At 31.2% G+C, this 27,080-nt stretch overlaps 1 protein-coding gene and 2 long non-coding RNA genes across 3 annotated transcripts; all 3 read right to left on the bottom strand.

The window, feature by feature from the left end:
• Nucleotides 1-1,664: 1,664 nt before the first annotated feature.
• Nucleotides 1,665-8,291, bottom strand: LOC136275785 (uncharacterized). The gene is made up of 6 exons (XM_066085775.1): nt 7,770-8,291; nt 7,288-7,362; nt 6,887-6,958; nt 6,582-6,635; nt 2,449-4,433; nt 1,665-2,327 (listed from the first exon to the last, which is right to left on the bottom strand). Exons 1-6 carry the CDS (start codon nt 8,140-8,142, stop codon nt 1,665-1,667), a joined length of 3,222 nt encoding a protein of 1,073 aa, XP_065941847.1. The 5' UTR covers nt 8,143-8,291.
• A 1,866-nt stretch (nt 8,292-10,157) lies between these two features.
• On the bottom strand, nt 10,158-12,348 carry LOC117687226 (uncharacterized). Its single transcript, XR_010707489.1, has 3 exons — nt 12,061-12,348; nt 11,737-11,801; nt 10,158-11,325 (listed from the first exon to the last, which is right to left on the bottom strand). It is a non-coding gene; the product is annotated as an uncharacterized lncRNA (long non-coding RNA).
• A 2,961-nt stretch (nt 12,349-15,309) lies between these two features.
• LOC117687909 (uncharacterized) lies at nt 15,310-16,750 on the bottom strand. The gene is made up of 3 exons (XR_004600716.2): nt 16,651-16,750; nt 15,687-15,786; nt 15,310-15,576 (listed from the first exon to the last, which is right to left on the bottom strand). It is a non-coding gene; the product is annotated as an uncharacterized lncRNA (long non-coding RNA).
• Nucleotides 16,751-27,080: the final 10,330 nt, after the last annotated feature.

Genomic DNA, 27,080 nt, shown 5'->3' on the forward strand with positions numbered 1-27,080 from the left:
TTTTGATATATTTTAAGCATTTCCTGTGAATTTGGTCAAAATCTGGTAATTGATATGGATTACAGCACCCCCTATGGTTGCCATTAGCAACAATTCAAAAAAGTAGTGAAAATCATGAAGAAAATACCAAGTTAATGAGTAGCTGTATTTCATTTTAAACAAATTTCAATAAAAAATATATTTGACATACATACATATATAAAGAGTGTTCATCATATCCATCATATAAAATTTTAAATTCTGAAGGCACCAAAGAGAGACAACTCTTACAATCTCATAATGTTCTAAAAATAGAATTTCACTGATCTTATTTCATTAAAATTCTAAGAGCTATAACACCTGATACACACTTTAGAATAAAATAATATTTGTATTTTCTGGAAGGTCTTTAAATAGCATATTTTCATTAAAAAGGAATTCTTCGGAAACTAAAAAAGCAACAAGCTATGCTTAAAACAAAGATACATCATTTTTATCAACAAATCCATTTTTTACCCATACAGGAACTACATGTTTCTCTGTTATTTAAAAAAAAAATTATTGTAATATCATTTGATAAGGTCAACATAAAAATCTGTTTTTTGTCATAAATTTAACTGTGCATTATGCTTTGAAAAAAAAAAAAAAAAAATACAATATCATAAAAAGACCCACAACTGTCTCTCATTATTTTCTTAATATTAAATTTAAAAAGTTGTCATTTTTGCTAAAAAAAAATAATGCTAAGCTTAATTAAATAAACAGTCTTGTATACATATTGTTGATAAATATTATTTGATAAGGTCAACAGTCAAATATTTGCACTTTATATAAAGCTTAAAAAAGTACTTTACACAGTATTTCTATTAGAGTAATTAATTGCATCTAAACAGGTATTACAATTCATTACATTATAATTAAAGGAATATTCATTGAAAATGTATTAACATAGAAAATAAATAATTAAGGCTAGAATGATAAATTATCACACATGATTTTAAACATCAATTTTTTTTCATAAAATCACAATTTCAGAGTAATTTCATATTTAATTCAAAACCAGTATTAATGCATACCTACTTGTCTATTTCATTTACATGTAACAAACATTGCTAAGGATGCTTACAAAACTTAATTAATATTGTGTACAAGAATGTGTTCAAGAAGTACAAAAATATGAAAACTTCTGGTACTTATATACGTGTATGCATTTTAAATAATAATTATCGAAACACTGTAGTCATTAATTTTAGTCTGTCTTTTAAAAATCATACAGGATACCTAACTACATATATTTACTCACAAGAAGCATTCAAGAATGGCCAAGGACTAACTTAAATTTGTGTCACAAAATTCCTGTCAGTACTGGAGAGTACACAATTAACTCTCGCTATAGTAAAAAAAATCAAACAATTTTAAATCATTATTTATCCCACCATCACATTTAGAACAAGATATCTAAAAGTAAAACCTATTCTGCAACATTGTTGAATAAAAGAGCAAATTTTAATTGTAAAATTTTATATCTTTGAAAATTATGGAGATTTCATTTAACTCAATATTACAGTATTCCTGCTAGCCTATCATTTATAATGTCAATATTTGCATAAATTAGGTAAACATGATTTCCAACAATACCGATCGATATAATCCAGTCAAATGCATTTAATCCACAAGTTCATTTGCTATGTCTTGAACAGTATCAAAATGTTCTGCTGCCTGAAGACTACAGATGATATTTTCAAGAAGTTCATCCTGCTCATCACCGACCTCGTGCAAATCAACCGCTTAGCCTGTGAAGTAGAACTTGACAGTTTCTGCTTTTTTGTGACAAAACTGGCAAAAACACCTCTAATCTGCTGATGTGTCAACCATTCACATGGACTAAAAAGTCTTTTCCCATCTGAGTCTTTTTCTGATCGCATCTGCTTGCTTACTGTGTATGGGTTTGCCTTTCGACCAGTCTTTTCTCCTTCATCAAAAATCTCAAACAAAAACTTTTTCACAGCACTGGAAAATCTTGCACTTTTCTTCCTTTGTTTCAGTGCATATGCCTGTGTTTCATATGAGACTTCATCAGCCACATTCCGATCATCTGTTTCAATGCTAACAATGGGTTGAGTAGATCTGATTTTGGTACATGCCTGCACCCACATTCTTTTCGAGGTGTCCAGTATGTTGTCAGCCTCTTCATTGTCGTTCACATGATTACCAATAGCTAGGTGGTTTAGCAGTTGACTCTCTTTTCTGAACTCTTTTACACAATCAGGATCACAACATGACAGCAAACGACTTGTAGTTTTCTTTTGTCTTGGTTTGTCAGTGGGTGGTTTGGCGTTTGCAACAATCTGTTGTGAAAAAATAGAAGTATTACATGCATGTTTACTCAAATGTATGAAAATCGCAATATACATTACCGGTAAATTGAACAATATAAAACAAATGATACTTTTAAGATTAAAATCTTACCATAGCTTCTTGGATGTCCATCATGTTTTTTGTAACACTTTCAAGCTTTTCGGATGGAATAAGCTGCTCTCCGAAACCGTAAGACTTGAATGCCAAAATACCACTGTCCATAAAGGTGAAGTTGTTGTACTGGCTTATGGGGATCTGAAGCTGACCTGACAGTACAGGCTGGGTGCTCATATCAACATCAATGATGGAAGTGAATGTATTTCGCACTCCCCCATGACTCTCAAGGGCATCTTTCATCTCAAAGACATTTGTGACATTGTTACCTTCATTGATGTAATTTAAGATGTGCATTCTACAACTCCCTGTGCGCGAGTCACACAAATCTTTGCCAGATTGTGCTTCACTAAAATTATACTCTCTGATTGTCACAAATGAATCGTTCCTTAATTTCCAAAGGCATGCCAGAAGAGGGGTACAGTGGTAGCATCCAGCATTATCAGAGCGTAAATATACTTCTCTCAGATGTGGGTGACTCTCATGAAGCATCTGCAAAGTGTGGGTAAGAATTTTGGAAACCGTGAACCATCCCTGTGTTCCATTTTGAAGAAGATGGACATAGGAAAGAATGTCTAATGGTTCATCATCTTCTGTACCATTTTTTCGTACGAGGACACATGATACATGCCAGCTGATCCCTTGCTTTCCGAACCATTCACTCTGAGTTTCTCTGAATGTCTGTGGCAAATATTTCATTGCCCAGTCCATGATTATAAATCCTTGATCTTCTCGAAGGTTGTTCAGAATATCTCTCTTACATGCATCCTGATTCACAGTCCTTATGCAATGATTTCGCCAGTTCACTATTTTCTCACATGACAAGTCTACATCATGTTGAATTTCCTCTTTCACATTAGCTTCACAGTGGACACCTTTAAGGCACTGAGCAATTTCAGTGGTGACATTTTTCACTTGGTGACAAGATGAGCAGGTCTCTGAATGTTCATGATCGCAAGGGGAATCAGAAAAAGCATATTGCATGCAATGCTCGATGCATGTGCTTTTTGTGATAAGGTGTGTCTTGAAATCATTCTTCAGATGCAATTTTACAGCTTGTAGTTGATTCTTGAAGTCCTTCACTTTTAACTCATCAAGTCCTAATTCAGATAGTTTTTCCACTGCTTTCTCAATGATGGAAATTCCTGATTCTCCTTCACTGGCAAGGTTGTCAATACCATGTAATGATTTCATCTGTGATGCTGCACACACTTTCACTATCTTATATAATGTGGCTCTTGATGGAGGTACAATATCATTGTCCTGGCAATATGCAACATATGCAGTGATGAGTCTTGATGCAATCATTGTACGGATTACTTTAGGTATTTTGACTTCCAATCCTGACGAGAGCTTCAAGTGTTTGGAACCAAAACCCACTGTATGGAGGTACATAGGAGCTGATATGAACTCTATAAAATGCTGAATTTTTCCTTTTGATATTCTGACTCGAACAATCTTTGGTGAATCAACATAATGCCCAGGCCAGTAGGTAGCTGCATGTTTTCTTGCCATATCAATTTGGTGGATTGTCATACCCTCAATCATTTTCAACAATGTGGCTTTGCTATATTTATTGGCAATGAGGGAAAGAATCTGAGTTCTAGTTGTATGGTCTGCTGCCTTCTTATATGCCTCAACTACCGTGTCCGTCATTGAATCTTGTTGGGATACCACTGAGCTGCTTGATATGTAGCTGCAGACTACTTCGTCAACTAGATCATGACCTTGACCAGGAGCTATGAGGTCACAAATAAATTCAAAAGCAGCTTTTGCATGACGCACATAGTATGCTCTGGTTGAGTACTGCAAGTCCTGTAGAGGTTGGCTTGCTTGAGAGCGAAGGAACTCCAGGTGGCCATTTGTCAGCATTTGCATGGCATCATTGTACCTCTCCCTTGAAGACTTTTGCATATCTGACCAATTTGATGCAGCAGTGGACTGAGACAAATGCAATGCTTCGCTGTCTGACATATTGATGTCTGTAAAAATATAAAATGTATAACATCTTTGAGGGTTTCTTACACATGAGGGGATTTTTGTTTAACAATACATTGAATGAGCGGAAAACAGTACAGAATATTTTCTGTTCGCATAGAATAAATAAATCTTGTGAGACAAATTTATAAGGTTAATGACTAATAAAGACAATATAACAGTTAAAAAGTGGAGTGAATATCTTATCAAAGCTTTCAACAAGAAGCCCATGGGGCTTATCGGTCCCCTGAGTAACTGCAGTGTGGCTTTTGCAATTATGTATATTCATGTGCATTATAATTACAGGGCTATTAATGATATTCTGGGATTGTTTAATCCAATAAACTTTCTAAATTCTAAAAATTATTTTAAAAAATTGTAGCATAACATACAGTGACATAATTAAACAAATCTTAAGTACAAAAAAATAATCAGGTGAAATTACACCACCCTACCCTATATAATCATAAGAGCGCTGCCCTAACACCAAAACCCCTGACCAAGGGGCCATGAAATTCATAATTTTAAAAGAAGCACTCTTCCTCATCATAACTATGTACATAATTCATCAAATTAATACACAGGATTGACAGTGGAGAAGATTTTCAAAAAATTACTGCAATCATTTATAGTCCCTACCTAACACCAGAACCCCTGACCCAGGGGCCATGAACTTCACAATTTTGTAAGAGTCACTCTTGGACTGTCTCATCATCACTATGTACTTATAGTTCATCTGCTTTATATTCAGGATCATCAAAGAAGATTTTTTAAAAATCAATGTATTTCACTATATAATGATTAGAGCCCCGCCCTAACAGCAAAACCCCTGAACCAGGGGCCATGAATTTCACAATTTTAGAAGAGGTATTCTTCCTCAGGAGCAGAGGAGAAGATTTTCAAAGAATTAATGTATTTTTTATATATACACATGTTATCATTAGAGCCCCGCCCTAACACCAGAACCCCTGACCCAGAGGTCATGAACAATTTTGGAAGAGGCGTTCTTCTTCATCATAACTATGTACTTAGTTCGGGGTTGTCTCTAAAAATTGAAGAAGAAGGAAGAAATAAAAAAGTAGAAGGGGGGTCTGGGGGTGTAGCTTATAGCTAAATTGTGTTTGAAATGCAATAATAGCTGGGTAATTATGTCATTATAGGCAGGTAAATACCCCACCCCTCCCTTCGGTCTTAGGTACAACCCTGTTAGTTCATTGGTTTCAGAGAAGAAGCTAAAAATGTTCAAAAGTTTACGACCGATGAACAACAGCCGAAGATGGACATAAACAGATAGAAATAGGTCACTGAGTAACTCACGTGACCTAAAAATGTGATGCAAAATCATCTTTAGACTGAGTATACAGTTTCAAGTTATGTTTAATACCTTATGTGGTGTATTCCTACAATTTATATGATAGGTGTTTATGTTCACATCTTTTAGTGTATATTTTTTTTTCCATTTGTCAATTACATTGTACACAGGATTTCTCCAACTGATGCATCTGCACACAAGTCAGTGAAGTGTATAGCGATTTTGTTTATCGTTCATTATGATTCAGGACATTCTGCATATTGTGTATTTATTGTACAATTATTATCATATGACTTCTAAGGGCCCAATTTCGGAATATATTCATCTTGTCTAATTATAATATATACCGGTAATTATAATTACAATAATTCTATGAAAAATGTCATCTGATTAGTCTAAACAGTCAATTAATATGACCTGAACTAAAAACCATGATGTAACTAAACATATTCTGATGTCAGCTACACAATGAAGAACACATGAGCAGATACAGATATTTTTCCCGGGGGGGGGGGGGGGAGTCATTCTTAATATTGTCAATAATTATACTGTGTGATTTTAATAAATTTTAATTTTCCAACTCAATCTGCTGACTCTGAGTGTTTTATGGAAACTACCATGTCCAATCTAAAAATGAGCTTTACATCAGACAAACTTTATAACGTTGAGCCCTGCATTTCCATATCATTTTAAAGAATTATAACCTATTTAAATAAGTCAAAAAGTAGCTTCTAACACAACCAACACCTATCCCTTTATTAAATTAGGATGCACATCATTACTTAAAAGTACAATGTTAAATATGATAAATCAAGTATTACTACAATTTTTATACACTCACCATCAGCATGGTCAGTTTGGTTGGACTGAGATATTGGAACAGTGTCTGGATCAGCTAAAAAATTAAAGTATTATTCTTAATATAATTATACCATCACTAAAATGTTTTAACATATAAAAAATACAACATTAGCTTTAATTATTTATCCTTTTACAGGGCTGACAAATATCTATCAAATATGCTTCATTTTCAATGTTCCTTACTATTATAAATCTGCATAAGTAGTGTGAAAGGCTAAGGAAAAACTATTATTGTTTAATACCATGTTTTAAGGATTTTAATATTTGCATGTAATTAAACCATACCATTGACATAAAGGCAACTTTGCAAATCATCAGTTGGGTGTAATGGTGGATTACTCATTTGTTGAACTCTGTCTATAAATAAAAAAGTCCTTGTATAGTAATCATTTGATTACTTATATACTAGTATTAATTTAACTATTATAAATGTATAACATGTATAACGAGTTCATATAAATGTACCGGGTATATAGCTTGATAAGATGAACATGTTTTACCATGCAGTACCGGTTACTTTCAGATAAGCCTTTTTGATTCATAAATTTTAAAAACTTTCTTATCTAAAGTATTTGCTTTGTATATTGTTAAAGTTGTTATAGTTTTTTCCCTAAGAAAATCATGGATCCATCCCTACTGTCACTGTCATAAAATGTCATACTTATTCAATATTTGAAAATAATTACCTCTGATTTCTTCCACAATTTGTTCACCAAGACTGAGGTCTGCTTTGTGTTTAGAAACACATGTTCTGCATACAGCTTTAAATAAAACCAAAAACATAATGATCTTATCATCTTGATCATTCTTATTCATTTGGACACTGGAGTATTTAATAATTATGATAATGTCCAATAAACTATGATTAACTAAGCAAAATGTAATGCCAAAAAAAAAAAAACATCTTGAGACTAAGTATACAATCAAAGATGACTGAGTTATGAATGGACCAGAAACAACATACAACCTAAGCTAATAATTTAAATCATGACATTCTGTTATACCTGCTTATAATATAATTAAGTAAACTTATGAATAACAAATAACAATGGACCCTAACATATAGTACATAGACATAATATAAGTAGGCCTATACATACACTTAGCCTATGCATGGAGCTTTTGAAAAATATGTAAATGCAAGGAAACAATTCTTAAAAATATATACCTTCGCCTATGGGAACTGAGAGTTGAAGACGCAGCCATAGTTCTCTACTCATTACTGGGGTGATGCCTCTGTCTGGCTTTGATTTTGAATTTCCATGAAATGGATGTGTACATGATCGTTTGCTTCGCTTCCAATACACACCAAGAAAATCCCTGTGAAACTTGCAAATATTTTGGTCTAGATGGGCTGCAGTAATAACATTCACACCAGCTCTGCACAGGATTAAATAACTTTCTGGCAGGTTTATGCCTTTAGAGTTTGCATTCAGGTATCTTAAATGGTGATATGTTGTTTTCACGCAGTCTTTTAAATTATATATCACATTATTGTTACAATCTGTCGCTGTGCCAAAGCAACACCCACCAGACGACATTTTCCCTCCATGTAAACAATAGGTGATTTCCCCCTTCACTTACTGAAGAGTATACAAAGGGAGATAATTTCATAACATTTTCCACTGATTTTCAAAATTGGATATCTTGTAAATTACAGTAAATCCAACAAATTCCTTTGAAACAATGGTAAACAAAATAATTTTGATTTATATAAAGAAATTAAAAATATTATTTATCCGTTGTATCAGACATATAGCTATTCAGAAGTCGGATACATTAAAGTCAAGGTAGTTCACTCTATTTAAAAACCCTACTGGGATTCCCCCAAAGAGTCACATGGTGAACAAAATAATGGTTTTTATGGATAGTTATAATTGTTTACTTTTTAAAGACAACAAAAGTACATGAATTTTTTGTGTTCATTGATATTATGTGAGGGGTTGTAAAAGTTTCATTTTGTACTCAATTTTAGCCTAATGGGGAGAGCTAAAAATAGATTTGGGGATATCTTAAATATGAGGGTACATCCATCATTTATCTTTTTACTACAAATATTTATGATCATCCTCTTTAAGATTATATAAATGTAAATGCCATTTTTTAAAGTGTCTTGGATAATTATTTTTTACTTTTGCATGGTTTTCTCGTAGACTCCCTCTTAATAGCATATCAATTTTATCAGTATTTTCAATTAAGAGACATTAAGAAAGTGTACAATTTTTGACTTAAGTCTAAGATTGTTTCATGATCCTGGAGCCAGGTTCTCATTTCACTTATCTCTCATCAAATTTAACAAGTTTCGGACTGGAATTTGAATCACTTAGCCGGTAAGAACCAACTTTAATTTCTTGTAATAACCATAGAAATAATTTATATATGTATTTCACGACAAAATTAATTCTGTTATAAAATTATATATCAGAAATAAGCCATTGGCTTACATTTATCAATATTCCCAAATAGTTTTTATTTCAACCACATATTTTCTTTTATAGTAAAATTTTACTAAATTGATTTTATAGTAAAAGATAACTGTGTTATAAGATCGTTTTTTTTTATTATTTTAATTTTTTTGACGCTTGGTATTTTCAGATTTTCATCATGGTTCGCCGTCAGACTATCAAAAAGAAGAACGAGTGGCCATGTGGTGAATATTAATATCGGCATTGCTTAAAATCGATAGATATAAAACAGTACGTTATGTACACATTATAGATGCACATTTACTGTTATGGGGGATGATTCTTTAACAGATACACAAAGCATTGAAATTTTCAAGACGGTACAAAAATGTTTGAATGAATGTGGTCGCAAAAAATGTCTTGTATATGTCATGTATATTTATGTTTATTCATGTTTATTTATGTGTATTCATATCTAACGTTTTTACTGGCAATATTTATAAAAATTTCATCACCACCCTGTAGCTTCCATTCATCAATTAATTTATCAAACCGCTATTCCATCCTAGAAGAAGAAGAGGGAGACTGTTCACCAAACCCAGATACAGAAATCGAAGAATTCAACACCGTCCAATCCCTGCCACGCAACAGATTAATGACAGTAGACAGTGCATACAAAGCTGCCCCTTCGAGATGATCATGAACAATTCATGATTTTCCCTTGAATGATTCATGAATTATATTCATGAAATGTTCATGAACAGTTCATGAGGATCCCATGAACTTATTATTGGACATTTTAAAAAAGTCATGAATTTTTGTTCATGAAAAAATGTTGATGAATATTCATGAATATAATTTTTCATGAATAATTCATGAACAGTTATATTCATGAAGCTTCATTATTTGATGAATGTCCAATAATAAGTTCATCGGATCTTCATGAACTGTTCATGAATAAGTTTAATGAATCTTCATGTACTGTTCATGAATATCATTATGAATTTTATTCATGAATAATTCATAAATAAAATTCATGAACTATTCATGAAAATTCTTACCTTATACATTTTGTATATAAAGAGGTAAAATCTCCTAAAAAATCAAATATAAAATACTTTATTATAATAAATTGAAGAATAATGAGGCAATATCTTAAGTATCACATAATTCTTATGTACTGACTATCACTTTAAATAATCAGCAAGTTTGATAAAGTTGTTTAAGAAATAAAGTACGAGTTATCGTGAATGTTGCAGAATAACCTCCGAGGTTAAGAAATGTTGTTTTGAAATATAAAAGCCGAGGCGTTAGCCGAGGCTTTTATATTTTAAACAACATTTCGAGACCGAGGAGGTTATCCTGCAACATTCACGAAAACAAGTACTTTATTTCTATTCTACTTACAGCCCAGTATTTCTACAGATCGTTTCTCCTATAGAGAGACGAACTAAGTCATTTTGACGGCTGTTCCGTGTAACCTCATGTTAGTTATGTTAGTAATGTTTACATGTGTATCGATCAAAGGAATCACATGCATACGACAGAATTTTTTCTTGGGATTTTTGATACTCTTCACTCATTTATAAAATATCTTTGAGTTATATTCCTAATATTTTAAGGGCAATTTGATACGATTATAACTACTACACGTTATATATTTTATGTAAAAACACGCAGTTAAAATGTGCTAGGGAGGTCCTAGGAACAGCCGCATTGATCTCTTAAAAATAAACATTTGAGGCAATACACATCGTTTTGACTGGAACTAACACGTAAAATTGACATGGTTTTAAAACTTTTTACGGTTTGAAGTTGTACTTTCATGATAAGTGTGAGACAAATAGGTATTTCTGATCTGATAATTTACTGATGACGTTCGTGGTATATTGGAGAATAAATTGTCCGCGGCATCTCTTTGATCTCGGCAATAACTGTAGTAGAATTTAAAAAACAACAGGTAATGATATCAATACTAACTCATTAGCTTTAAAGGAATGTTACAATATTAGAATTGACATACCAATATGCAATGATTTGAAATATAAGCGACATTAGAATATGATTACTAGTTGATAACTATCAATATGTTCTTTATGAAATCTTCCTTTGTTGCATCTTCCTTGCCTCTGCTCATGTTGATTTCACTTGTATTCCATATATTGCAATGTGCATTTACTGCATGGTAGGTAAAATGCTCCATCCTTTAAATGATTATTTTCTACAAACCCAGAGTGTCTTGGTGACAATACTTCTTGGTGGCAATTCTTCAGGCTTCACATATAGCCCCTTCGGTGGCAGAAGAGTTGTACCTCTGTACTGTACAAAAATAATATGACAAATAGCAGTATAATTATGACATGTCGTTTAAAACATTTGGAACATCAACTAATCATTCAATCATCTTATTTAATTCTTATTTCAAATATTTTTATCAAATGATAATGCTGAAATTGCACTAGAGCTTAAGAATGAGAGTGCCTACCCTAGAAAAAGTGATATCGCAGAAAAATAAAACAACTCAAGATGAAACAAGATGAAAAATTCAGGAGAAAACATAAATAGGCATTATGCCTGCTGTTCAATCCATTTCAATGTATCTATATACTCGAATAAAATACTTCTTTAATTTATTACGATGAAACTATAACTGTTTTCAAATTTGAAAATGATACTGGCCATTCTATTAGAAATTTTCAATTACTTGCAAGAGTATTTATTTCTACTTACTGAAATTTATGTTCAATGATCACTATCTTTAGGGCTGTCCAATATTCTGGTTTCACTGCATAATTCTAGAATAAAAAAAAATTGTTTTAACTCAAATGACATCAGCATATAACTTTACCTTGTAATTGCACCGATTAAGGTATATCAAATGTGTAATTTATTATCAATTATGTAGTTAAAACTTATAAGTTAGTCATAAAAGAATTTCACTACAAATTAAAAACCGCCATTTTGAAATGTTTGAAAAAATGAACAAAACTTAATCTTACGTTTTGACTCCCTCATAAAAGTTATTTCAATACACATGTATACATACTATATTACCTTTAATACCATTACTTTGAACTACATCTGCTGCATTATCTTCTTGCATGTTCCATGCTTAATTAATCCATCGCTCATGTTGAAGATCCGTCTGCTTTCATTCAAAACGCGTAATCACTGGGCGGAAGTGACGTAATAGAATCAAAACAACTCGCTGACTGTGTATTCTGAGACTCTTTCATTTAGTTAAATAATTTTTTTAACATATGTTAATAATAATCAAAAAATATCTTTAAATGAAACTAATTATAAAATGCTGAAGTTTTCATTATCATATTTTCAGAGATTGAAGAAACGTACGATTTAATATCGTTCGGTTTACACAAGTTGTGTCTGTTAAACTTCAACCCCCTTCGTTTTTGAACCCTCGATCAAGGTTTTGGAACTTAAAAAATAATTTACACTCAATTAAATATTCTTTCATTCTTCATTTCTATAATTTGCATTAATGTTTTAAAGTAATATTTTCATTATTGCATATCATTAAGTTAATTGACAAATTGAAGTTCAGTGTGTTTTTGTAACGGAGGCGAATCGACATGACACCTCATAAACAATGGCGGACTCTTCGAAACTCGGAGTGTAGTAACGGTAGTTGTCTGAGTTTAAACAGCTAATCATAAATGAATTGTTGGAAGTTCTCAACGGAATATTTACATAACGGATTTGTAACTTCTTAGAATGAATCCCTTTCAAATGTGTGCAACAGTAAAGCCTTTTACAAAGAAACCGCAAAGGTTCTAAACTCGACGGGGTCCAAATTTCAACCGAATGTGCTCGGAACATTTTCTCTGTCGTTCTCCCAGGAGCAGACGCACTTCGTCTTGTGTGTATTTATGCTTCTATGATAGACTGACAACCTACAACGTCTTTAATAAACTTGATATACAATGTACTTCAAACAAGTTAGAATTCAACGTATACTAAATCTTTTTTCCAAAGAAATATGCAAAGTTTTAAATTATTTCACTTTTTCAGTTTAGTTTACAAGATTTTTAACAACATAAAATTGCCATAATGTATCATTTGCAAAGACTGATTATTCACTAATAAAATATGTCATTTTTAAAAAAAATATAGATTGAACAATGAAGAAATTAAGCGTCAAATTTAGGATCTAGTTGACCATTTGATCATGATGTCTGAGACCTTCGCTGTTGTCAATGAATTTACATGTTTCTTAGAATTGAATAAATAAAATAACTATAATATATCACATCTTTCTTTTTCAAAATTAAAGATGCCACATTTATATAGGTGTTTGCATGAATATTCATGAATGTTCATGAAGACTGTGTTTTAATATTAATATTTTAAGATGTATAATTTTTTTTTAAAAAGATAGTGTTCTGAATACTAGAGTAAACTATATTATATATAAAAGTATTTGAAATTAATTATATATTTCGTAAATTAGAACTTCATGAAAATTCATGAATGTTCAATACCTAGAACTATTGAATACCAGGTATTTCCTGTATTCTTGTATATTCATAATTTGTTCGTGAATTACATTTTAAGAATATATTCATGAATGAAATTCATGAACCACCTTTATGAACCAGTCATGAATACATCATGAAACTTCATGAACGGTTCATTAAAGTTCTTAAAATCATGAATTTCATCTCGCAGGGGAGTGACTGCGTGTGATGAAGCTACCGTTGCCCAGAACATCCCGATTGGACAAAAGAGCAACGCGTTCATCTTGATAAAAGCAAACAAGGATAACAAGTTCGAATTTCTAGATGATTGCAGTGCATGGGGGCGGTCAGGAACAACTGTCAATTCTACAAACGCGTTTACAGACAACAAACTAAAAACTGTGGTTGTGGTTATCAAACAGGGTTCATATTGTGTCGAGAAGAAAATCCAGGGTCAAAGAACATTCGTTCCACTGGAGCCACAACCTCACAAGGACACCATTGTTAAATGTGAGGACACCATTGTTAAATGTGAGGACACCATTGTTAAATTTGAGGACACCATTGTTAAATGCCATCGGTACTACGCCAAGTTGAAAATCGAGCCGGAGTACCAGAAAAGAGTGACAGTTTTTACAAGGCTACCGACACGGTTCCAATCGAAGGAAAATATCGCCCTAGTGGAATACCAAGGCATATTCAAAAACCAAAAGATACCCCATGGAAACAACACCATGCAGAACCAATGAAGCATATACCCGGACTGTCCCAAAAATTCTCCGAACAGCTGCTGCAATTACAAAGACACAACAATGCCAATAAAAGCCAGCAACAAAATAATGATGGACGATTCCCTAAATGCACCAAATGCAAAACAAATAACAGACAAAGTGTACAGGGAATCCAAAAAAGACCAGAACAACCTCAAACTTACCAACATCGCCGACGAAGTCCTCGCAACCCTTACAATGTCGAATTGTTATATCAAAATTCCCTTTTTTCCTTAATGACATCATTTCCTGTTTTAGGTACATAGCAAATTATCACAAATGTCTTTATCATTGTTCAACATGCGGGCACGTAGCATCGGGGGGGGGGGGGGGGGGGGGGCACCCCCCACTATGAAAATAAGGAAATTAGGATTGATATTGAAGTTATATACTACGCCCCCTCCCCCTCCCCCCCCCCCCCCCCCCCCCCCAGATTAGGATTTTGAAGATCTTGCGAAAGTCTTATTTTTTATTTATTTATTTTTTTTGCTTGTAAAAATTTTGTTTGGATGAGTCTGCCCCCCTTCCCCCCCCCCCCCCCCCCACTTTCAAAAACGATGCTACGTGCCTGCCATGTTAAAAAAATTTGGGAAACTAAAGAAGCTTTCCTTAGATATAATACATTTTTACTATATGGCCAAATTGGCCCCAACCTGAATAACAAACCGTCCAGGTAGTTTAATACACCCCTAGTCTTTTAAGTGAAGTTAAATAATGTATGCAAAGACAAAAACCCGCATTATATGCACTTGTTCCATAACCATACCCTAGGAGTTTGTTTCTTTTGTTTTGATTTTGATTTGGTATTTTTATTTTCATTTTTTTTTTGGGGGGGGGGTATTTTTTTCATTTTTTTTTGGGGGGGGGGGTTATTTTAAAGAGACAAAGGAGCTACCTTTTATGGAAGTTCAAATAGACTCATAAAAGATGTACTTTTCCTGTGGCCATTTTTTCAAATTTTCGAGAGAAAAATCGTAACAGAACATAACATCTTAATCAAATTGTTACAAACCGACATATACACTTTTAAAACAAAACCAAATAAAACAAAGAATTATACAGTCAGAACACGAAACTATGTTCTTTAAGTTTCTTCTTTTATTTTCTATGTTGTGCAATACAAATTTACATTTAGTTTTATCTGTATATCTGTATCAGCCAGGTTATCATTTTGTTATTTCTTTATTAATCACTGTCTCCTTTGTTGCTTCCGAGTTTGTTGTTTCCTGGAAAGTTGCTTCCTGCTTTGTTGCTTCCTGCTTTGTTGCTTCCTCCTTTGTTGCTACCTCCGCTGTTCCCATCGTCATCATCATCTCCGTTATCTAGAAATAGAATAAAAGTTTAAAAAAAATACTAATTTACCATCTCATGGAAACGGCTTTTTACAAAAATCACGAAATGTTAGTATTTAACAGTATTGTTATTTAAATACCTGACCCTCCGCTACGTTTAGATGAGCTCTCGAAGATAAGACAGACCAGAAGGAAAAGGATGATAACCCTCATCTTCGTGTGAAAATTACTCAAGAAATACTGAAAAAAATGCATGCATCAAATACTTTGCATCATAGTCTTTGGTTTTTACAAAACTGTATAAACCAAGAAAAACATTGATCTAAAATATAATTAATCACTTATAAAGGATGAACATTGATCTTTTGAATATATCAAGAAGAAACAAAGACCCCCGACAGAAAAGAGAAACTTACATACACAAACATTAAGATCTAGTAAATGGAAGGTGCCTACAATTCTATGACTTTCAGGATATATATATATATATATATATATATATATATATATATATATATATATATTTATATCTATATCTATATCTATATATATATATATATATATATATTCTTTCAGTGATGCTTCATGACAATACCTTTGTTTCATAGGGTGTACTGGGGACTGACTTTTTTTAGTAAACACAATGAGAAATCATGTTTTAAACAACCATTATATGAAATATGAAGGAAAAAAGTGACATATCTCGGAGTTTTTTTCTCCAGTTTTGACCTATGAAATATATCTAGAATGCCCACAGTCTCTCCAAACACTGCATCAAACAAGTTCTTGACCTCCTCTTTAAAATGATGTCAAATTCAATATAGGTACCTAGATTACTTTTTCTCGTTATTAATTATAGAATGTAGAAAATTGTTCTATTTTCTACATAATTCCTTTAAAGCCGTAAAATACGGGAACAGATTCCTCAAATCAATTATGACGTCATAGTGGTTTTATGACCAAAATGATACTCTGGAATCATTCACTAGATCTTGACCTTAAGCATACATGCTTATTTAGGATTAAAAAGAAAAGAACATAATGACATTTAATTTTGAAAACTATTAAATTTAGCTATGTAATTTATAAACAAAATGTTCTTACCAACAGAGAAAAGACCTTCTCAATCCGCCTTCTGAAAAGAGCACAGATTTAAGAAAGAATGTTCACATATTTATATACAATAAAATTCACATGCTCCGCCCAATTGACATAAGCAAAACTAAAAATACAACACAAATTATGTAACACTTTGTAAATTAGTTGTCATCCCCGCATATTATCCCGAAACTATAAATCACAACTTGAAATCAATTAATTTATTCGTACTGGTTGAGAAATTAGAAAGATAATCTGAGGGGGAAAATCCAAAGCCCTATACGATATCCTTTAAACTAATAAATATGTGGGAATGGTCTGCAGATTTGTATTTCTACAAACGCTATGCTTAACAATTATAAAAAACCTGCTTTTTATTAAAAGTGCCAGTATATAAACTGCTGAGAGTAAAGAGTGTAAGACTTGTTGACACATGCATACAATTGCCTTATGCCGATTTATCGAACGAAAATACTAAAGTAAAAGAAATAACGCCGATATTATGAAAAAAACGTTGTTTCTGCTCTACCATTGCCACCCTATAGAAGTGTTTGTATGTGTTCATGTACCTATATCTTTAATTTTTTTTCAAAATCCATATTCTTGTAAATTTTCAAAGACATCCGAAGACATGATTTGTTCAGAAGAATAAAACAATTTAGTAGAGATGAATTTAGAACAGTAAAAATGTTCGTAAAAGATTTTCACCTTTCGGTCAATCTACATTTATCACTTCACACTATATAGATATTTTCACCGTCTTCTTTAAAACAATGATTGCATAAGAAACATTGTCATTTTACATAAATTATTGTAAAAAGTTGCTTCTTGTCAACTCCTTTAATTACTTACGTTTACCGTTAGGCTATCGAAATTTCAAGAGTTGCCAAATTCAACCCCATCAGCAATATAAAACGATTTATTTCATTTTCTTGAATAAATCAAGAAAGAAGCAAATGATTGGCACATGAAGCATGATGATTGAGTTTGTTGTATGAATGAATGTGAATGCATATTTGGAAAAGATGCAAATAAAAAAACTTGATAAAAAAGCTGAATATTGTTCTTCAGTTTTAATTGTTCTTTTAACCACTGAAACTTAAATCAGCGAAATATTTTTTTAATTTTTTATATCAAGTTCTATATACATTGACACATTCAGAAATTGAAGTTTTTAAATCAAAGCAAATAAATTTCCGAGAGCTTTGCAAATTTATAAATGCCTTACTTCCTAATTTAACGATAGTCATGCAAAAACTAATAGTTTCTTCTAGTTTACATTTGTTAGAAAAATAAAAGCGAGATTAAAAAAATTGCGTGACGACTTCTCACGATTTTACGCGGATTTTAATTCCACTCATTCGATTTGGAATCTACAGTACTGTATGCTTCTGAGTTCTTTTTTTTCCAATTTTTTTTTTTTTTAAATATTGCCATTTAATGCACGAATTGTCGAGAAGCAATGCAATTTAGACTGACACTGATTGAATGTTATTTAAATATTTATTAATGACATATATTACATAACGCCGTTGTTTTCCCTCACTCTACGAATCTTATTTATACTTAGTTAAGGTGCTACAAATCTAATTATTTGCAATTATAAGAAAGCGAGATAGAATACTTTGTCATGGCCACGCAGAAATAGCTAAATCTTGTTCCAATTGGTTCAAATTATCTTTTTTTTTAAATTTATTTATTTTGTTTGGAAAAGCAATCAATGCTATTAAATAAATGGAATTGAACTTATTATTGCATATATGATGTATATTTAATACAGAAAAAAATGATTTATTCCATTCGGTAAATTCGTCTACTATATCAAAAACAAAAAAAAAAAATCAGGAAGTAAAGTGCAGTAAAGACAAACCATGTTCAAAACGTGACTTAAATTTGACAAGCCAGTTAAAAGAGTTCAGGCAAATATGTGCCTTGCTTTGTCCTTCACTAAAAATAGATTTTAGTTTTGTGCGCTTTATAGATGATTAGACACTTGCTTATTAATAAAAGTATAGAAAGCATTTTTGACAAACATTTATGATTTGTTTTATTCCATTTTATTTAATGATCAACCTAAAAGGTTCAATGTTATACCATTTTTATGGACATCTTAATATTTTGATTTAAAAGAACCAAGCAATTTTTGCGTCGAATGTGAAAAAAAACCCCAAAGTTACTTAGTGCACTTAGAGTGATTTATAACTCATTTAGAGTTCAAACCTAAGAAAATAAGTCATTGCTAAAATTATTCTACTTAAAATTTACTTTTTAAAATATTACAAATGGTTGTACTGTTATATATATACATGTACAGGAGACCTATAGTATGATATGAGATCTGAACAAAAACGCCTCCATACACATAAGAGTTCCACACATTTCAAAGTAAAATAATAAAAAAAAAAGTTTACGACAAATCTGCAATGTGAACATTTATTTTTTTAAAAATAAAAACATTCAAAACCGGGTTAAAGGCCGAACATTTTTACCGGGTGGTAAATCTCAGATGAGGGCGGGGCTTAATATTATTAGAGGTGTGAAAACCTCCGGGGTTTGCAGTCTACCGTGGTTGTGAACGCTGCTAATCGCTATACACAGGAGGCAAATTAATACACAGGAAATAAAGAATTAGTCAGAATTGGTCTTAGTTTAAATATCTTGTTGTTCTAATGACCTTACGAAGCGATTTTATACGGAAATGATATGTGTCGTCCGAATTTTCTCTAAGCACACGTGTGTAAAGCACAATTGAAAACAATGCAGTTAATTAATTCTGCTGTAAAAGTATAACTCAGTACATTGTGTTTAGCACTTGGCATTGTTTAAAAACTTAATTTAAACAATTATAATGGTATAAGAAAACCATACAATCAGTAAGAATCTGGAATATAAAGACAGCCATTATACGTCGACAATTAATGGGGTTCGTTTTCCATGGAGTGACGTTTACATGCACCAACTTCCAACTGAGTAATTATCAGTAAATATAGCTTTAGTAGCACATTGTACGTTTGTTGTAAAAATAAAATTTTATATGTTTTGGAGCTGTCCATGCATTTTCGTGGAATTTATTAGGTCACACACATTCAACATAATTCAAATATAAATTGTGCGTATTTTCAATCACTGAATAATTATTTTTCATAATCAATCTTAATACTGGTAATGCTTAAAAATCAATGTTTAATCCCCCCTTTTTAATACATGACGGAAGATATCAAAGATCACCTTGTTAATTGCTAGTAAACAGAAAACCGCGGACCTGGCAAGATCACGTTCGGACGATCACGTCAATCAAACTGGGTGCTATTGTTTCAAACTTGATTGACAAGCGGCATCATTTTGAAGCTTGTACAGGTAAAAAAAGGGCGTTTGTAAAATGTTCGGCCTTTAAACTAATGATGTATGTTAAACTATGGCATGCTATGATATGATATGACGAATGAGATTCTATGAGATTGTATGCTATGGTATAAGATTCCAATGCTTTGGTATGAGATTTCAATGCCATGCTATGAGATTTAAATGCTTTGCTATGCTATGGTGTATGTTGTGAAAGATATGCTTGAACTGACTGTATCAGTTTTAAGTTAAATTGAATACCAAGTAATTAATTGACTGCTTTATCTTTTAGTTAAGTTATACATGTATACTGGAAGAAATAAAATTTTGGTTTACATAACCGACACTTACTGAAAACATGACGTTGACTAAGACGCCAGTTTAAAATGATGTATTATTCTTGTAATGTAAGTAAGATTTGAACGTAAGACACGGTGTCAAATAAACCTGCCAGTGTTTTATTCAAGGAATGAATTCAATATTTATTTGTTTTATACGATAAATGGTTTGGGGCAGTTTACGCTTTATAAACCGCGAAGCGGTTTATAAAAAAGCGTAAACTGTTTCAAACCATTTTATATCGTATAAAACTAATAAATATTGAATTCATTCCTTATAATTTAATTTTTTACTCTTCATTGTAGATAAAAACGGTCATTTGACCTTTAAAATGACGTAAAATTGTACAAAATTCAAACGTAACGTCAGGCGTATTGGTACGTTTTTTACGTTAGTCTTACTATGACTTAGGCAACATTCTTTATTCGATATAAAATAATTTTTTAGCCAATTAGAAAGCGCGTTACAACTAGAATTAAATTATTTATAATTGTTGGAACTCCAAAAAAGTCCAATGAATAGAATGCTTATATCTAGAGAGACCAATACGCGTTATTTTTAAATGCGACAATTCTTAGCCAGAGTTGTATTGTTCGAATGTATTTTAATTTAATTGAAGTAGAAAAACAAATCAATAACTTGTTTGGTTTTTCATTTGTTATCTAGAAGATGATACGCTCTTAACATAACGCCAATGCAATTCACACACACTTGTTTTGGAACATGACAGGTGAAATATTGCTGATGGTGAATCTTTTTTTTTGAGTTAAGTTGATATTGAATTCCAGACATTTTGAAAGTCTCTGCACAAACCATAAAGATGATTAAAAAGATATATATCAAATACCAATTACCTGTGACTATGTTTAAACAACTTTGTTTCATGAATTATTCTAGATACAATGCCTTGTGTTATCAAGGAAAATCTATTACATTTTAGTAATAATATTCTATGACTGACTCACTTTCAACTGTAAAGAAAAATCACTGTAGTGAATAAATAATTCATTTAACTATCTAAAAGTCAAATGTTTCGTTCAATGTGAAAAGACCAGCGCTACCATTGTCACGTTGTCATAGACAAATGTTAAATAATTTGAAATGAATTTGTATTTTGATATCTTTGATAACTGAAAATTGTATGCTTCTTAAGTAATGCAATGTCAATTTTTCTTGCGTACATCAAAATGACACTTGTAAAATAATCATTAATTGGGATTTTCTCAAAATATACTAAATGCACTTACATATAACATTGGAATTGATGATAAAGACACAATCTTAAGTTGCAAAAAATAAAAATTTATAACTATAAACATTCTAAAAAAACCGCGATATTTTTGAAAATGCAATAAAAACAAATAACAAAACCTCATTTCCGAGAAAGTAAGAATCGATCGTGTATGAACATTTTGAGGTGAGTTGAAACACTCGTTTAATTAATGATTAGAAATATTTTCTCAAGTACGCAAAGTATTGGCTTGATATTATGAAAAGTTGATTTTAATCTATTATCTTAAGAAAAAAAATCATATCCATAAATTACTCAAGGCAGAAAAAAATCAATACCACGCATTTTGATATTTTTTTAAACCTACATTTGTATGGCGTTCATTTAATTTTTTTGCAATTCTATCATTTGTCACTTGTGTTCCGTTCATGGGAAAGAACTGAAATTTAGACACATCCATTGTCAGTGTTCAATGATTTAATGCCCATCAAATTTCAAGTCATATTAAAGGTTAAAGGTCAACTATGATGGACTCGTCTATGATTTTTATCCATTTTCACCTCCGTCAATTATACTTAAACCTAAAAAAAAATATTATTTATTTTATTTTAATTACGAGGTCAAGACAGTTATTCTACTTTAATTCGATTTTAATTTGAATTATGCAATTTCCTTTTAGAGACCATTACGGGTTGCAAATTTTCGTCTCCAAAGATGATTTCCACGTGTTATTATTACCTTATATTACATCAGAAAATTATTTCAGTTACCAGGTAGAATATGTTTCAGTGTCTGTAAGTAACAAAAAGGTCTCATGTACGTGTATATATAACAGTGCAAACATTTGTAATATTTTAAAAAGTAAATTTTAAGTAGAATGATTTTAACAATGACTTATTCATTTTACACTCAACTAAAAGAAGATTCAAATAGTAGGTTTGAACTCTAAATGAGTTATAAATCACTCTAAGAGCACTAAGTAGATTTGGGTTTTTCTACATTCAATGCTAAAATTCGCTTAGTTCTTTTAAATCAAAATATCAAGATGTCCTTAGAAATGGTATAACATTGAACTTTTTTGGTTGATTATAAAATAAAATGAAAAAATGATAGGACAATTCATTAATGTTTGTCAAAATTTTTTTCTACACATATATTAATCAGCAAGTGTTTAATCATCTATAGAGCGCACAAAACAAAAATCTATATTTAGTGAAGGACAAAGCAAGGCACATATTTGCTTGAACTCTTTTAACTGGCTTGACAAATTAAAGTCACGTTTTGAACATGGTTTGTCTTTACCACACTTTACTTTCTGATTTTACATAGTGAACGGATTTACCGAATGGAAAAAATAATTTATTTTCTGTATTAAATATACATCATATATGCAATGATAAGATCAATTCCATTTATTATTAGCATTGATTGCTTTTCCAAACAAAATATATAAATGAAAAAAATATAATTTGAACCAATTGGAACAAGATTTAGCTATTTCTGCGTGGCCATGACGAAGTATTCTATCTCGTTTTCTTATAATTCAAAATAATTAGATTGTCAGCCCCTTATTTAAGTATAAAAATTATCTGTAGAGTGAGGGAAAACAACGGCGTTATGTAATATATGTCATCAATAAATATTTAAATAACATTCAATCAGTATCAGTCTTAATTGCTTTGCTTCACGACATTTTTTGCTATTAAATAGCGATATTTTAAAAACGATATCGTCATAAGATTTTTTGGAGAAAAAAAACCTCAGCAGCATACAGTACTGTAGATTCCTAATCAAACGAGTGGAATTAAAATCCGCGTAAAATCGCGAGAAGTCGTTTTTGCATGACTATCGTTAAATTAGGAAGTTAGGCATTTATAGATTTGCAAAGCTGACGGAAATTCATTTGCTCTGATTTAAAAACTACAATTTCTGAATATGTCAATGCATATAGAACTTGATATAAAAAACTTAAACAATATTTCGCTGATTTAAATTTTAATGGTTAAAAGAACAATTAAAATTGCAGGACAATCAGCTTTTTTATCAAGTTTTTATTTGCATCTTTTCCAAATATGCATTCACATACATTCATACATGTACAACAAACTCAATCACCATGCTTCATGTGCTAATCATTTGCATCTATATAATTCATTCAAGAAAATGAAATAAATCGTTTTATATTGCCGATGGGGTTGAATTTGGCAACTCTTGAAATTTCGATAGCCTAACGGTAAACGTAAGTAATTCAAGGAGTTGACAAGAAGCAACTTTTTACAATAATTTATGTAAAATGGCAATGTTTCTTATGCAGTCATTGTTAAAAAAAAAGACAGTAAGAAAATTCATAATGTGAAATGATAAATGTAGATTGACCAAAAAGTGACAAATCTTTTACGAACATTTTTACTGTTTTAAAATCATCTCTACTTTATTGTTTTTAATGGGGGGGGGGGGGGGGGGTTGGGGTTGGGGTTGGGTTGAGTACTCAACATGTCTAGGCAACCATTTTTTGGAGGATTGATTTTATTCTTCAAATTTAGAGGATAGATGTTTGCACCCCCTAGTTCATTTTTCTTAAAATGAAGGACAGTTAACTCTGTTTATACACAAGGAGTGAACTATGACATAAAAAAAAAATTATCAGACAATTCAAAATCACCTTATTTTATTACATATTTGAACTGCGCGTTCCTATACAAGAATTATATCAATCTCATATTTAGTTTAGAATTAAATAAAATGTGATGTAATGAGATTTTGTACATGTGTGAAGTGTATTTTAATTCTGACGAAAATCATATCGTATGCGTGTCAATATGATTTGGAGCCTTTAATTGATACACAGATAAATAAGTAAATAATTACATTCAAAACATTCGGGGTTATTTGAAACATCAGTTATCATAACTTATTCAGTCTCTCCATTGATTCAGCAAAAATTCTGAGTCACTAGTAGAGAAATAATTTTTTTGTTATCATGAATGTTGGTGGATAACCTTCTTGGTCTCAACATTTTATAATTATGGAATATAAATGATCCAGGTGATGGAATGGCTTTTTAAATTAAGATGATTTTTTCGACCTCTGTAGCTATCCTGCAAAATTTACGTCTTTGATTTCTTAAGTTATAAACTTTAAATTTAATTCTCTTAAATATGTAATAGGGTGCATTTAATAATAATAAGTACTTTGATGCAAATTATTCATATTTCATCATCAACATCATCATCATTCTACATTTCATTCCTTATCTTGCATGTACATATTTAGTAACAGACTACTATCCCTATAACTTGTCTTTTATGCACCTATCAAGTAATCACTATTCAATTACCTATTGTAGTGGCTTCTTATATGTAATAGCCTTAATGCCGCTGTAACTTAGTAATCTTTGTGACAGACTAAGGCTAGGCTTCATTTGAGAAGGACATATTTTCTTTTCTTAAAGATACAATTTAGCATATTTGTTTATTTGCCCAACATTCTAAAAGCAGTCAGTTGTAGTAAGTGTTCTTGTTTGGTATTCTTAAACTATAATCAATAATTTGATAGATAATAATGGTAATATCTGTTAATTGTTACATTTGGCTAATACTACTTTTTGAGGTTACAATATCTTATTTATGAAAGAATGTATAATATAAAGAATACCAGTAATTCATAGTTTTGATATCCAAGCTATAGTATCTCATTTCTATTAAATGTGAAAGGTTAGCTATTGTTACCATATTTAGTATTTGTAGTTAGAGAGTACTATCACTATCATAGTAAACAGGATTGTAAAAACTTGTTTCATAAACAGGTGATCGTTGCAAAGTTATATTTTTATGTTTATTATATGTATCTTAAAATAATGTAATCTACAAAGTAGCTACATTGAAAGTTTGTTTTTATTTAATCAACTATTGATATTCATAATGATATAGAGCATATTTCTAGATTTTTAAATTGTGTTCAAGGGCAGTAACTCTTTTAGACCCTGAAAGTATGATGCATTAAAGTCAGAGTTATCCTTCTTTACAAATAGTTTGATTAGTAAACTCTGAGTAGTAATGTATTTCATGAATATATCTTTGAATATGATTGTATATTTTTATGCGGACACTTATTGTAAACATTGGTCATTTTTATGCTGGTATCTATTAATTATACTACAGGGTTTAATCCTTTAATCCTTTCATCATCTGAAAAAAATGAAGACCCTGAAGTGGACTTGTTTATTTTTGGGACAACCCACTACCACAAATATATCGCTCATTTGGTATATCAGATCTCTTTTGAAAAAGAAGTTTCCATTATATATACGAAGTGATTTTCCCTTAATAGCGTTAGACAAGTTTGGATTTGAGTACAATAAAAAAATACTGATAACAACTAAAATATGCTTAACAGGAATATTATTTTTTATGTGGTTTTATCATCTTTAAAAGCTAAAATCTTATTACGAAATAAATCTAACATTTAGATGTAATGAAAAACGATTAACAATGCTTTTGTGTTGTCAATGCATTCAAATAAAGACGACTGACCTAATTTGCTTTGCGCAGATATTTAGTTAGGGAACTCAAGCTAGTGATTGTTACAACATTAAAACTCAACGAAAATAGATTATGAAGCATTAGATATCTGTTTTTCGTCATCAATGCGCACTTTATATAATGCAATTTGTGGCTTTCTTGGTATAATTCAACATGCTAAAATACGCTTTTCAACATTATTAGACATACACAAATGATATTTCCTCAAGTTGTTTATTGCCATCGACATGAATCAGCTTACAGAGTTTGAGCCAGTGAACAAATCATTGCATCAAATTTCGCTTTAATACTCGAATTAAAAATAAAGTAAACTGTCTGTGCTTAAGAATATTTGTCATTTACAAACGTTTGAGACACTCTTGTAGATGTTTTTGAGTCATAAATCGACCTGAAAATGATGTTCATAACTTGTTTCATAGACAGGCGATCGTTGCAAAGTTATATTTTTATGTTTATTATATGTATCTTAAAATAATGTAATCTACGAAGGAGCTATATTGATAGTTTGTTCTTATTTAATCAAATATTGATATTGATAATGATATAGAGCATATTTCTATATTTTTGTAAATTCTGTTCAATGCAGTAACTATTTTAGACCCTGAAAGTATGATGCATTATAATCAGAGTTATCCATCTTTACAAATAGTTTGATTAGTAAACTCTGAGTAGTAATGTATTTCATGAATATATCTTTGAATATGATTGTATATTTTTATGCGGACACTTATTGTAAACAATGGTCATTTTTATGCTGGTATCTATTAATTATACTACAGGGTTTAATCCTTTTATCATCTGAAAAAATGAAGACCCTGAAGTGGACTTGTTCATTTTTGGGACAACCCACTACCACAAATATTTCGCTCATTTATTATATCAGATCTCTTTTGAAAAAGAAGTTTCCTTCATATTGACGAAGTGATTTTCCCCTAATAGCGTCAGACAAGTTTGAATTTGAGTACAATAAAAAATACTGATAA

Source organism: Magallana gigas, chromosome 1, assembly GCF_963853765.1.
Source record: "Magallana gigas chromosome 1, xbMagGiga1.1, whole genome shotgun sequence".
NCBI lineage: Eukaryota > Metazoa > Mollusca > Bivalvia > Ostreida > Ostreidae > Magallana > Magallana gigas.